Raw genomic sequence first — 13,626 nt, 5'->3', positions numbered from 1 at the left:
AATTATTATGTCTGCCTGCACGACAAAATAAATAAATAAATGTAATCATTTCTTTTTAGCAATATGACTCGGTGTTTTCATTAATTACTGCTCGTGTGAGGCATATTATAGAGGTATAATATATATATATAATATTTCTGTTTTAACTTCGTGATATTTGTTCAGGCAAGTCAGTCGGTGTCGTGGCGGAAGCTGTACGGAAGGTAAATAATGAAATGCAGCAACATTTACTATAAAACAAAAATGAATTTGAAAATACAAATGGATATTCGTGAAGTTTGCTGTTGCCATGATCGTTTGCGTGTTTGTGGTTTAGCAATGCTATAGTGCGTTATTGATCTTTGTTTATTTAAATGAATGACTTTTGTTTATAACAGAGCTTAAGACAGCTTAGACCTTAGTGTAAAATGTAGGTGTGTTTGAGAATGTTCTAGTATTTGGTGTTATATTGTTTGCTTTAAACACTTCATTTGTGGTCATTTTGACACAATCTAAACCTGAAGTTTGATGTTCACACTTTTGGTGACTGATCTACAAAGGTTTTGACTTTTTGTCTCAGATGACTGTTCATAACTTATACATATTTGACCGCAATGGCACCTGCCTTTACTACAGTGAATGGAACCGCAAGAAACAGGCCGGAATATCCAAAGAGGAGGTAAAACAAACACACACAAACACAGTAAATGTGGTCTATTCCCCATAGATGTAATAAGTGTTTGCTGTATATTCTATCCCCATTATCTAACCCTTCCCCTAAATCTAACCATCAAAGAAAACTTTCTGTTTTTTATAAAGCACATTTTTGTTCATATTTATTATGTGTCTCAAAATAGCACAGAGATGTACACTTAGATATTCTTAAGATTATATTAAGATGTACTAAAAAAGAATTTTTAGGATATTAAGTACAAAATTAGTGCGTAAAAATTTAACACTTTAAAGGTGGGGTGCATGATTTTTGAAAAACATTTTGTTGAAGGGAGTTTACCAAAACACACTCGTAGCCAATCAGCAGTAAGGGGCGTGTCTACTAACCAACATCGTAGCCTGGGCTGCGTATGTGTGGGGCGGGTCTATCAAAAGAAGGTCCAGATTCTATTGGGGTAGGTGCGTGTTTGTTTAGGTGATTTTAAATGTCAAGATTGGCTTTCAGAGATCATGCACCCCACCTTTAAGTACATTATGAAAGTGTACTACTTTTTAACTGGGCACACAGACGGATGCCTTCCCCAAACACAAAACACAGATGAACTTCACCCTCTTCAATCATGTACAGTACAGATGAATTGATTGAGAGTTATTGATTTTTTTCTTCATTTTATTTCTTTTTCAGGAATGTAAGCTGATGTATGGAATGCTCTTCTCTATTCGATCATTTGTTAGTAAGATGACTCCTCTGGATATGTATCCTAAAACTGACTCTGTGTGTGTGTGCGTGCGTGCGTGCGTGTGTGTATGAGAAGAAAGACGCTTATAAATGTGTTTTTGTGTATGTGTGCGTGCTTCCTTGACTTCAGACTTCAGGAAAGACGGATTTGTGGCATTTCAGACCAGCCGTTATAAGCTGCATTATTACGAAACTCCCACAGGCATTAAACTGGTGATGAATACAGACCTCGGTGTGCCGAACTGTAGAGATACATTACAGCAGATATACAGTACAGTAAGAGCTACACTGCAGCAGATACACAGTACTGTAATGTTTTTACTGTATACTATAGTAATTCTCTCTTTCTCTCTTTGTCTGTAGTTGTATGTGGAGTACATTGTCAAAAACCCCTTGTGTGTGTTGGGCGAGTCTCTTCAGAGCGATCTGTTCAACACTAAACTGGATTCTTACATCCGAGCTTTACCTTTCTTCAGTGTCCGGGCGGCTTGACGCCTGCACGTCTGCATCAGCTCTATTATGAAAATAAAATATGACCACCTTATATTGAACACCAGTGGGATGTTTTATTCAGTCTGACCTTTTGTTTGGTGGTAACATTATGAGAATCCATTTCATACCTGAAAACTGACTGGAGAAAGAACTTGATGCATTATTTACATAACAACAACAACAACATAGAGATTATGGATGCTTTGTATTTGTGTACACTTTAATCCAAATGTTGTTTTTAGATAAAATAGCATGTTCACAATGATGAAGATGTCAAAAAAGATGTCGGTTTTGTTTGCAGAATTGTGAAGTTTATTCAATGTCTCACATGAAGTCGGTCATAAGTTTAATACTTTGTGTTTTAATATCCTTCAGTACACCGTATGAAGACCAAGTTAAGTGAACTTTAATATACGTTGTGGGGCGGTTTCCCGGACAGGGATTAGAATAGTCCTAGACTAAAACATTTTTAAAAGCTGTCCAAACTGAAAACAACTTGCACTGACATTACTTAAAATACATCAGTGCCCTTTGTTTTGCCTCAAATGCACACAGGTAATGTTTTTAGTAAGGCATGTTTGCTAAAACTAGTTATATTTCCTAATTAAACTAAGGCCTAGTCCTGGATTAAGCTAATCCCTGTCCGGGAAACCGCCCCTATATGTTTTTTGGGAGACACCATTCCAGATTAAATTGTGCATATGTAAGTCTTAGACTAGTCTTAAACCAGGGGTGGTAAATGGTAAATGGACTGCATTTATATAGCGCTTTCATAGACCAATGGCCATCCAAAGCGCTTTACAATTTTGCCTCACATTCACCCAATCACTTACACATTCATACACCGACGGCGGTGTCAGCCATGCAAGGCGCCATCCAGCTCGTCGGGAGCAGCTGGGGTTAGGTGCCTTGCTCAAGGACACCTCGACACTTGGTCAGGTGGAGCCGGGGATTGAACCACCAACCTTCCGATTTGTAGACAACCTACATGAACCACTGAGCCACTGCCGCCCCACCCCTTAAACCAGGGGTGGGCATTCGTGGTCCTGGAGGCCTTTGATGAGATTTTTCAAACTTCAGAAATGCCCACCCCTTTCCAGAAAACCACCCCATTATGTTTTAAATAGCATGCTACAGTTTTGTAGTGTTTTGGCTTGATGTTTACACTAATCTGAGATACGTGTGTGATTATTGTATATGCCTTAAGTTTTTTTTTTTTCATATCAAAGTTACATGTGTGTTCATTATATGGGTTTATTTGTGTCATTGAACTTTAGGAACCTTTGCTTATCAAATGTTTGAAAAGTTAAAAACAGTTTAAAGAGTCTAAGTAGTTTAATACTAAATCAACATTACAACTGCAGCAACAAACATTATATAATTTAAGAAAATCCAATAGTTTCATAAATCCATAAGACAACAAAATTGTTGCATTTCTCAACATGTCAACCATGGTTCACGACTGAGTGCATGTCCATGTAAAATGCAGTAACATAAAATACACTTCTGAAAGCATTTGGCAGTCGAAACATTTTATTTCAAGACCAAAGTTAACCTAACATGTGTCAGTCAATGTAGTTTAACTATGATCATGCTTTAAATAACTTCTGGGTTGAGAGAAGTTTGTTAATGTTTAGTAGCGCTGCAAAGTATCTATACAACAAAAGACTAATACCCCAAAACTAGATCATCTTAACACATGGAGCCAGGATAGGTATTTATATAAAATGTCTAACCAGTTAGCGGACACAGTTTATTTGGCTAGTTTTAACCGGATGTTAATGATCTAATACACCTGCTGCCAATGGATCATAATTGGATCTGGTGATGCGAATCAATGCTAACTTTTAAAAAGGCCATGTGACGATGTGAACCTAAACTATTGAACTTGTAGTCAATATGTGGTCTTTTAGATGCATTGTTTTAGTTTATCAACTATGTGATGGTAAGTTCACTTTTGTGTCTTATTTCTGAACTTTAAACTATATTTAACTCTTTAACTATTTTTTTTTTCAGTATACTGTTCCCCAGTTAAACGTGCTTTACATGTATCTGACCAGAGTGATGTTGGCATAGGACTACAAGAAACTAAAGGTATCTTTACAAATTTTGATTTCATTGAGAGAATTTCACTTGCAGTAACATTATTGAAAGATCTGTTGTTGCTGTTTTAGGCTTACTTGGACAAGATGCTGGATCTCACCTCTTTTTGGAATCTAACAATATACATCAGAATATCCACAATGGTGCTGAAAAATCCAACCTTAATCCTTCTGATCTCAGATCTACTTCTGTTTCATCTATGAGTGCAAATTCCAATCTTGAGAAACCTCATTATAATCCATCACTTCACCACAGTTCCTCTTTCCCGGTCAAATCAAGCATTCTTTTCTCAAAAACAAGTTCTAAAACTGGTTTTGGTAGATATATGAAACAAAGTTTTTCTCTCCCCTCTAAAATATCCAGCTCTAAGCCTGAGAAACTGAGTTCTCCTAAGAAAACCAGTTCTAAACCTGAAAATACTTCTGTAAAAACCACCTCTTCCCTCCCCTCTGAGAAACCAAATAAAAAAGCTGAGAAGCCTAGTCCTTCTATGAAAACCATTTTAAAACCTGGAAAGACCAGTGCTCCTATGGAAACCAGTTCTGAAGCTGAAAAGCCTGGTGCTCCTGTAGAAACCGGTTCAAAACCTGAGAAGCCCAATGCCCCTTTGAAAACAAGTTCTAAACTGGAAAATACAAGTGCTCCAGTGGGAACCAGTTCTGAACCTGAAAAGCCTGGTGCCCCTTTGGAAACCAGTTCTAAACCTGAAAAGCCTAGTGCCCCTATGGAAACCAGCTCTAAACCTGAAAATACTAGTGCTCCTATGGAAACCAGTTCTGAACCTGGAATGGTGAATGGTGCCCCTTTGGAAACCAGTTCTAAACTGGAAAATGCAAGTGCTCCAGTGGGAACCAGTTCTAAACGTGTGAAGCCCAGTGTGCCTTTGGAAACTAGTCCTGAACCTGAAAATACTAGTGCTCCTGTTGAAACCAGTTCTAAACCTGAAAAGCCTAGAGCTCCAGTGGGAACCAGTTCTGAACCTGAAAAGCCTAGTGCTCCTGTTGAAACCAGTTCTAAACCTGAAAATACTAGTGCTCCAGTGGGAACCAGTTCTAAACCTGTGAAGCCCAGTGTGCCTTTGGAAACTAGTCCTGAACCTGAAAATACTAGTGTTCCAGTGGGAACCAGTTCTAAACCTGAAAATACTAGTGCTCCTGTTGAAACCAGTTCTAAACCTGAAAATACAAGTGCTCCAGTGGGAACCAATTCTGAACCTGAAAAGCCTAGTGCTCAAGTGGGAACCAGTTCTAAACCTGTGAAGCCCAGTGTGCCTTTGGAAACTAGTCCTGAACCTGAAAATACTAGTGTTCCAGTGGGAACCAGTTCTAAACCTGAAAAGCCTAGTGCTCCTTGGGAAACCAGTTCAGAACCTGAAAAGCCTGGTGCTCCTGTGGAAAACCGTTCAAAACCTGAAAATACTAGTGCTCCTGTTGAAACCAGTTCTAAACCTGAAAATACAAGTGCTCCAGTGGGAACCAATTCTGAACCTGAAAAGCCTAGTGCTCAAGTGGGAACCAGTTCTAAACCTGTGAAGCCCAGTGTGCCTTTGGAAACTAGTCCTGAACCTGAAAATACTAGTGTTCCAGTGGGAACCAGTTCTAAACCTGAAAAGCCTAGTGCTCCTTGGGAAACCAGTTCAGAACCTGAAAAGCCTGGTGCTCCTGTGGAAAACCGTTCAAAACCTGAAAATACTAGTGCTCCTGTTGAAACCAGTTCTAAACCTGAAAATACTAGTGTTCCAGTGGGAACCAGTTCTAAACTGGAAAATACTAGTGCTCCTTTGGAAACCAGTTCTGAACCTGAAAAGCCTGGTGCTCCTGTGCAAAACCGTTCAAAACCTGAAAATACTAGTGCTCCAGTGGGAACCAGTTCTAAACCTGAAAATACTAGTGCTCCTGTTGAAACCAGTTCTAAACCTGAAAAGCCTAGAGCTCCAGTGGGAACCAGTTCTAAACCTGAAAATACTAGTGCTCCTGTTGAAACCAATTCTAAACCTGAAAAGCCTAGAGCTCCAGTGGGAACCAGTTCTAAACCTGAAAATAGTAGTGCTCCTGTTGAAACCAGTTCTAAACCTGAAAATACAAGTGCTCCAGTGGGAACCAGTTCTGAACCTGAAAAGCCTAGTGCTCCAGTGGGAACCAGTTCTAAACCTGTGAAGCCCAGTGTGCCTTTGGAAACTAGTCTTGAACCTGAAAATACTAGTGCTCCAGTGGGAACCAGTTCTAAACCTGTGAAGCCCAGTGTGCCTTTGAAAACTAGTCCTGAACCTGAAAATACTAGTGCTCCAGTGGGAACCAGTTCTAAACCTGTGAAGCCCAGTGTGCCTTTGGAAACTAGTCCTGAACCTGAAAATACTAGTGCTCCAGTGGGAACCAGTTCTAAACCTGAAAATACTAGTGCTCCTGTTGAAACCAGTTCTAAACCTGAAAATACAAGTGCTCCAGTGGGAACCAGTTCTAAACCTGTGAAGCCCAGTGTGCCTTTGGAAACTAGTCCTGAACCTGAAAATACTAGTGCTCCAGTGGGAACCAGTTCTAAACCTGAAAAGCCTAGTGCTCCAGTGGGAACCAGTTCTAAACCTGTGAAGCCCAGTGTGCCTTTGGAAACTAGTCCTGAACCTGAAAATACTAGTGTTCCAGTGGGAACCAGTTCTAAACCTGAAAATACTAGTGCTCCTGTTGAAACCAGTTCTAAACCTGAAAATACAAGTGCTCCAGTGGGAACCAGTTCTGAACCTGAAAAGCCTAGTGCTCCAGTGGGAACCAGTTCTAAACCTGTGAAGCCCAGTGTGCCTTTGGAAACTAGTCCTGAACCTGAAAATACTAGTGCTCCTGTTGAAACCAGTTCTAAACCTGAAAAGCCTAGTGCTCCAGTGGGAACCAGTTCTAAACCTGAAAAGCCTAGTGCTCCTTTGGAAACCAGTTCTGAACCTGAAAAGCCTGGTGCTCCTGTGGAAAACCGTTCAAAACCTGAAAATACTAGTGCTCCTGTTGAAACCAGTTCTAAACCTGAAAATACTAGTGTTCCAGTGGGAACCAGTTCTAAACTGGAAAATACTAGTGCTCCTTTGGAAACCAGTTCTGAACCTGAAAAGCCTGGTGCTCCTGTGCAAAACCGTTCAAAACCTGAAAATACTAGTGCTCCAGTGGGAACCAGTTCTAAACCTGAAAATACTAGTGCTCCTGTTGAAACCAGTTCTAAACCTGAAAATACAAGTGCTCCAGTGGGAACCAGTTCTGAACCTGAAAAGCCTAGTGCTCCAGTGGGAACCAGTTCTAAACCTGTGAAGCCCAGTGTGCCTTTGGAAACTAGTTCTGAACCTGAAATGCCTAGTGCTCCTTTGGAAACCAGTTCTGAACCTGAAAAGCCTGGTGCTCCTGTGGAAAACCGTTCAAAACCTGAAAATACTAGTGCTCCTGTTGAAACCAGTTCTAAACCTGAAAAGCCTAGTGCTCCAGTGGGAACCAGTTCTAAACCTGTGAAGCCCAGTGTGCCTTTGGAAACTAGTCCTGAACCCGAAAATACTAGTGTTCCAGTGGGAACAAGTTCTAAACCTGAAAAGCCTAGTGCTCCTTTGGAAACCAGTTCTGAACCTGAAAAGCCTGGTGCTCCTGTGGAAAACCGTTCAAAACCTGAAAATACTAGTGCTCCTGTTGAAACTAGTCCTGAACCTGAAAATACTAGTGCTCCAGTGGGAACCAGTTCTAAACCTGAAAAGCCTAGTGCTCCAGTGGGAACCAGTTCTAAACCTGTGAAGCCCAGTGTGCGTTTGGAAACTAGTCCTGAACCTGAAAATACTAGTGTTCCAGTGGGAACCAGTTCTAAACCTGAAAATACTAGTGCTCCTGTTGAAACCAGTTCTAAACCTGAAAATACAAGTGCTCCAGTGGGAACCAGTTCTGAACCTGAAAAGCCTAGTGCTCCAGTGGGAACCAGTTCTAAACCTGTGAAGCCCAGTGTGCCTTTGGAAACTAGTCCTGAACCTGAAAATACTAGTGTTCCAGTGGGAACCAGTTCTAAACCTGAAAATACTAGTGCTCCTGTTAAAACCAGTTCTAAACCTGAAAATACTAGTGCTCCTGTTGAAACCAGTTCTAAACCTGAAAAGCCTAGAGCTCCAGTGGGAACCAGTTCTAAACTGGAAAATACTAGTGCTCCTTTGGAAACCAGCTCTGAACCTGAAAAGCCTGGTGCTCCTTTGCAAAACCGTTCAAAACCTGAAAATACTAGTGCTCCAGTGGGAACCAGTTCTAAACCTGAAAATACTAGTGCTCCTGTTGAAACCAGTTCTAAACCTGAAAAGCCTAGAGCTCCAGTGGGAACCAGTTCTAAACCTGAAAAGCCTAGAGCTCCAGTGGGAACCAGTTCTAAACCTGAAAATACTAGTGCTCCTGTTGAAACCAGTTCTAAACCTGAAAATACTAGTGCTCCTGTTGAAACCAGTTCTAAACCTGAAAATACTAGTGCTCCAGTGGGAACCAGTTCTGAACCTGAAAAGCCTAGTGCTCCAGTGGGAACCAGTTCTGAACCTGAAAAGCCTAGAGCTCCAGTGGGAACCAGTTCTAAACCTGAAAAGCCTAGAGCTCCAGTGGGAACCAGTTCTAAACCTGAAAATACTAGTGCTCCTGTTGAAACCAGTTCTAAACCTGAAAAGCCTAGAGCTCCAGTGGGAACCAGTTCTAAACCTGAAAATACTAGTGCTCTTATGGAAACCAGTTCTGAACCTGAAAAGCCTAGTGCTCCTTCGGAAACCAGTTCTGAACCTGAAAAGCCTGGTGCGCCCTTGGAAACTAGTCCTGAACATGAAAATACAAGTGTTCCAGTGGGAACCAGTGCTAAACCTGAAAAGCCTGGTGCCCCTTTGGAAACCAGTTCTAAACCTGAAAAGCCTGGTGCCCCTTTGGAAACCAGTTCTGAACCTGAAAGGCCTGGTGCTCCTGTGGAAACCAGTTTTGAACCTGAGAAGCCTGGTGCTCCTACAGAAACCAGTTCTAAACCTGAGAATACTAGTGCATCAGTGGGAACCAGTTCTGAACCTGAAAAGCCTAGTGCTCCTTCGGAAACCAGTTCTGAACCTGAAAAGCCTGGTGCGCCCTTGGAAACTAGTCCTGAACATGAAAATACTAGTGCTCCAATGGAAACCAGTTCTAAACCTGAAAAGCCTGGTGCCCCTTTGGAAACCAGTTCTAAACCTGAAAAGCCTGGTGCCCCTTTGGAAACCAGTTCTGAACCTGAAAAGCCTGGTGCACCTTTGGAAACCAGTTCTGAACCTGAAAAGCCTGGTGCCCCTTCGGAAACTAGTCCTGAACATGAAAATACTAGTGCTCCAATGGAAACCAGTTCTAAACCTGAAAATACTAGTGCTCCAATGGAAACCAGTTCTAAACCTGAAAATACTAGTGCTCCAATGGAAACCAGTTCTAAACCTGAAAATACTAGTGCTCCAATGGAAACCAGTTCTAAACCTGAAAAGCCTGGTGCCCCTTTGGAAACCAGTTCTAAACCTGAAAAGCCTGGTGCCCCTTTGGAAACCAGTTCTGAACCTGAAAAGCCTGGTGCCCCTTTGGAAACCAGTTCTAAACCTGAAAAGCCTAGTGCCCCTTTGGAAACCAGTTCTGAACCTGAAAAGCCTGGTGCACCTTTGGAAACCAGTTCTGAACCTGAAAGGCCTGGTGCTCCTGTGGAAACCAGTTTTGAACCTGAGAAGCCTGGTGCTCCTACAGAAACCAGTTCTAAACCTGAGAATACTAGTGCATCAGTGGGAACCAGTTCTGAACCTGAAAAGCCTGGTGCCCCTTTGGAAACCAGTTCTGAACCTGAAAAGCCTGGTGCCCCTTTGGAAACCAGTTCTGAACCTGAAAAGCCTGGTGCCCCTTTGGAAACCAGTTCTGAACCTGAAAAGCCTGGTGCCCCTTTGGAAACCAGTTCTAAACCTGAAAAGCCTAGTGCCCCTTTGGAAACCAGTTCTGAACCTGAAAAGCCTGGTGCCCCTTTGGAAACCAGTTCTGAACCTGAAAAGCCTGGTGCCCCTTTGGAAACCAGTTCTGAACCTGAAAAGCCTGGTGCCCCTTTGGAAACCAGTTCTAAACCTGAAAAGCCTAGTGCCCCTTTGGAAACCAGTTCTAAACCTGAAAAGCCTAGTGCCCCTTTGGAAACCAGTTCTAAACCTGAAAAGCCTAGTGCCCCTTTGGAAACCAGTTCTGAACCTGAAAGGCCTGGTGCTCCTGTGGAAACCAGTTTTGAACCTGAGAAGCCTGGTGCTCCTACAGAAACCAGTTCTAAACCTGAGAATACTAGTGCATCAGTGGGAACCAGTTCTGAACCTGAAAAGCCTAGTGCTCCTTTGGAAACCAGTTCTGAACCTGAAAAGCCTAGTGCTCCTTTGGAAACCAGTTCTGAACCTGAAAAGCCTAGTGCTCCTTTGGAAACCAGTTCTGAACCTGAAAAGCCTGGTGCTCCTACAGAAACCAGTTCTAAACCTGAGAATACTAGTGCATCAGTGGGAACCAGTTCTAAACCTGAAAAAACCAGTACTCTTATGGAAAACAGTTCTGAACCTAAGAAGCCTATTTCCCTTTATTCTGAGAATGTTAAGACCGGCGTTAAACCTAAAACCTCTAGTAACTCTCTGCAGCTTGTAAACTTGTTTTCCAATGGGAAACCCAAATCTAAATATGAGAAATCAAGTTTTAGATCATCTGAAAAATCTATCTTGAAATCTGGTTCAGATATTTCTCAAGGAAAGGTAAACTGGTTTCAACAGAAGTCTGGGTTTAAATCATCTATCAAATCTAGTAGTCGATCTTCTGTCTCTAAGCCTGCTGTTAAATCCGTCTCCAGTGACATGAAACCGTCTAACTGTACCTCTGTGAACAACAGCTCCAAGTCAAAGTTCATTGCTCTCCTAACTGAAAAATCTGTTTCTGAATCCTCTGAGAGCTGGACTGAAAACATGAACCGGTCTTCTCAACTTTCCAAAACCTCAAGTTCTCTTCTATCTGGCAAAGCTCTTTTTAGATCATCAGAGGTATCCAGTTCTCACCCGTCTGAAGGATCCAGATCTCATGTGTCAAAGGTGGAAGGTTCTCTTCTATTAGAAGAATCTGCTTCTCTTCTCTCTAAACTAGACGGGTCTCTTCCATTGAAGGAAAGTTCTGCTTGTAGTTCTACAACATCTAAGAAGTCTGCTGCTCCCCCAGTGAAGGATCCTTCAGCTCATCAGTGCTTATGACGGCTCGTTCAGCTTGTAAAACATTGATTTTTATACCACTGACCAATGATTTTGTATATGTGCCAATAAAATGTGCTACGTTTTGACTTTTTGGCGTTTTCAGCTGACTACTCGATGGAAATTGCAAGATAACTAACAGAATGAAGTTATAACTTTTCCAGTGTTCATTTTGAAGTCCAGTGTACTTGGCCTGAGGAAAATCTGTGTCCCCTATTGAAAACCAGCTTTAGTGTTTATCTGCTGAATAAAGAGTACATGCTTTTAATGTACAGTAATCCTTTCCCAATGCATTTCTTTAGCTGCTGTTTGATTTTTCTCTAAAATGAATCAATCACAAAGGTGGAGTCATTCAGCTCGACATGTTGGTCTGATGGTGACAAGGGTGTGTTTGACTTCATGCTTGTGACATCAAAGTGCCACGAGAGCGATTCAGAAGCAGTCTACTCTTAAATCGCTCTGGTGTTGATCTGCACACGGACACCTGAGATGGACCGATTCGGGCTTGTTTGACCAGATGATGGCCACGGCCGTAGACTGCATTAACCAGAAGAGATGGTAACCTGTGACCCACGGCATGTCCTATAAGCTGCAGGCAGGCCAGAGGTTCAGCAGCACACATTGAGTTGTCATATGTATGTTGCATCATTAGATCACTTTTTGTATAAATTTACAACTTGGTTAACTTCTATTCTAGTTGCAACACAGTTATGTTAATTATCCAGAAGAAGAACCTGACACATTTGTTGTATTTGACACTACTGTTTGAATTTAAAGCTTCTTTGCAACATTGCTACAGTCTTCTGCCAAACTCAAATCATTTCATAAATCTCTAGTTGTGTGGATTGAATATTAAAACTCACTTAATAAAAACAGTGTGAGTAAGAGGGTATGTGTGGCAGGGTTATTGATCATTGTTAATCTGATCAGTTTAGTTTAGTTTCTCTTTAAAAGAATTCATTTGGCTAAGGATTTGATCTAGATTGACTTAAAGTCAAATAAAGAAAAGATTATACTCTGCACCGGAAATATAAGAATATTTGATCAATAATTTGAGTGGCTTACACCTGCACTTTCCTCTGTAAGTACTGAAATACCCCAACATGTTTTTGTAAAAAGCAGAGTGACATCTAGAGGAGAAGAATGGTAGTCCCCAAACAATTAAAGTATGTAAATTATTTTATTAAGGTTGTTTTTTGCTTAATTCATATTACAAACAGGTATTTTCATATATGTATTTGTTTGTTGTAATTAATGGTGGTGAAATATAAATACACTAGTCAACATTTAAAGTGGATCAAAAAAGTTTGGGTTTTGGTCAAATTTTTTAGAAAAATGTAATGAAAGGTTTTGATCCAATCTATAAATGCTGTGCCCAGCAGCATGAAGTAACTGCACTAAGTCCTTTGAGTGTGTAGCTTGGTGTAAAGCAACTCCAATTCCAATGTGTTTTGGTGTTGGTCTTCTTCCACCAGATGCCAGGAAAACAATGTCTTGAACAATGCTGAGTAGCTTTGTGTGACAGGATTGCTCACTCTCATTTTCTGAGTCATCATCATCAACACAAATGAGTCGTAAGAGGATGTATAGACAGTCAGGCACAGTTTTTTCTGCATGATGCTGATCTATCCCTCCAATAACATTGTGTCTTGGGGACTCCCTGATGTCTGCCTTGACCTTTACCGACACCTGATACAACCAACTCAGTATCTCAGTGTCCTTCTCTGTTCCACAGCTAGCCATTGTCATCCCTTTCTTTAGCATCATCTTGTTTGTCATCCATTCATTTCTTCATGTTAAGCAGAGCTGTTTCAGCTGTCATTTCAGGAAATATCATGATGGAATCAGTTGGTTTTAATGACTGAACGAATACGGGAAAATAAAAATCACATTTGTAAAAGCTGCATAGCATGTTTTATGGCATTTTATCTTTTCAGTTTCTGTGTCCAGAAACTCCTAAATTCTTTCCAGGGTATCAGCATACTTCACGTATTGGTATTGCTCTCAGTCTAATACACTTTAGCCCATTCTCAGAAAGATTTCTTAGGGCTTTATCTTGGCTGTATTAATACCTTATACATTTATTGGCCTAATGCATGTAAAAAAAATTTAAACATTAAACTGGGGTGCTTTTTTCAGAACTTTACATTTGTGAATAAAGTATTTTAATATGAGAACTAAACGATTTACAACAAAGTCTACACTTTTATCTTACAAATAAACTCCAAATTTCAACGTGTCCCAGGTATTCAATGGAAAAATAGATATTCTTTGTTTAATCCAATGACATAGTTCAGTCCAAAATGAATTAACCAATGGAGAAATAAGTGTTCAACAGTTTCTACATCCAAAATTGACATATATTACAATCCAAATTAAATCTTCATTTCTGAAAATCCTTAGCATGATAAAT

The 13,626-nt window shown here is 40.8% G+C and overlaps 2 protein-coding genes across 3 annotated transcripts; both read left to right on the top strand.

Moving 5' to 3' along the window:
* The first annotated feature begins 69 nt into the window (after positions 1-69).
* trappc1 (trafficking protein particle complex subunit 1) lies at positions 70-2,165 on the top strand. 2 transcript variants are annotated; one of them, XM_065275711.1, is made up of 5 exons: positions 70-203; positions 560-658; positions 1,337-1,407; positions 1,528-1,666; positions 1,754-2,165. In XM_065275711.1, the coding sequence occupies exons 2-5, from the start codon at positions 560-562 to the stop codon at positions 1,880-1,882; spliced, it is 438 nt and encodes a 145-aa protein (XP_065131783.1). In that variant the 5' UTR covers positions 70-203; the 3' UTR covers positions 1,883-2,165. The 2 variants fall into 2 exon arrangements, with proteins under 2 accessions (XP_065131783.1, XP_065131784.1); XM_065275712.2 differs by lacking the exon at positions 70-203 and adding an exon at positions 222-326.
* Positions 2,166-2,541: 376 nt separating this feature from the next.
* LOC135765033 (uncharacterized) lies at positions 2,542-11,302 on the top strand. The gene is made up of 3 exons (XM_065275720.2): positions 2,542-3,827; positions 3,899-3,976; positions 4,057-11,302. Exons 1-3 carry the CDS (start codon positions 3,782-3,784, stop codon positions 11,214-11,216), a joined length of 7,284 nt encoding a protein of 2,427 aa, XP_065131792.1. The 5' UTR covers positions 2,542-3,781; the 3' UTR covers positions 11,217-11,302.
* Positions 11,303-13,626: the final 2,324 nt, after the last annotated feature.

The sequence above is a fragment of the Paramisgurnus dabryanus genome, chromosome 21, assembly GCF_030506205.2.
Source record: "Paramisgurnus dabryanus chromosome 21, PD_genome_1.1, whole genome shotgun sequence".
NCBI lineage: Eukaryota > Metazoa > Chordata > Actinopteri > Cypriniformes > Cobitidae > Paramisgurnus > Paramisgurnus dabryanus.
The sequence above is the reverse complement of the archived record's forward strand: the minus strand, read 5'-3'. Positions and strand labels throughout refer to the sequence as shown.

Bases quoted from the DNA above. Each gene is read 5' to 3' on its own strand.
- trappc1 (XM_065275711.1), top strand. From the start codon at position 560: ATGACTGTTCATAACTTATACATATTTGACCGCAATGGCACCTGCCTT. The intron at 1,408-1,527 runs GTATCCTAAAAC...TTCAGACTTCAG, and splicing joins AAGATGACTCCTCTGGATAT to GAAAGACGGATTTGTGGCAT. The intron at 1,667-1,753 runs GTAAGAGCTACA...CTTTGTCTGTAG, and splicing joins TACAGCAGATATACAGTACA to TTGTATGTGGAGTACATTGT.
- LOC135765033 (XM_065275720.2), top strand. From the start codon at position 3,782: ATGTGGTCTTTTAGATGCATTGTTTTAGTTTATCAACTATGTGATG. The intron at 3,828-3,898 runs GTAAGTTCACTT...TTTTTTTTTCAG, and splicing joins AGTTTATCAACTATGTGATG to TATACTGTTCCCCAGTTAAA. The intron at 3,977-4,056 runs GTATCTTTACAA...TTGCTGTTTTAG, and splicing joins AGGACTACAAGAAACTAAAG to GCTTACTTGGACAAGATGCT.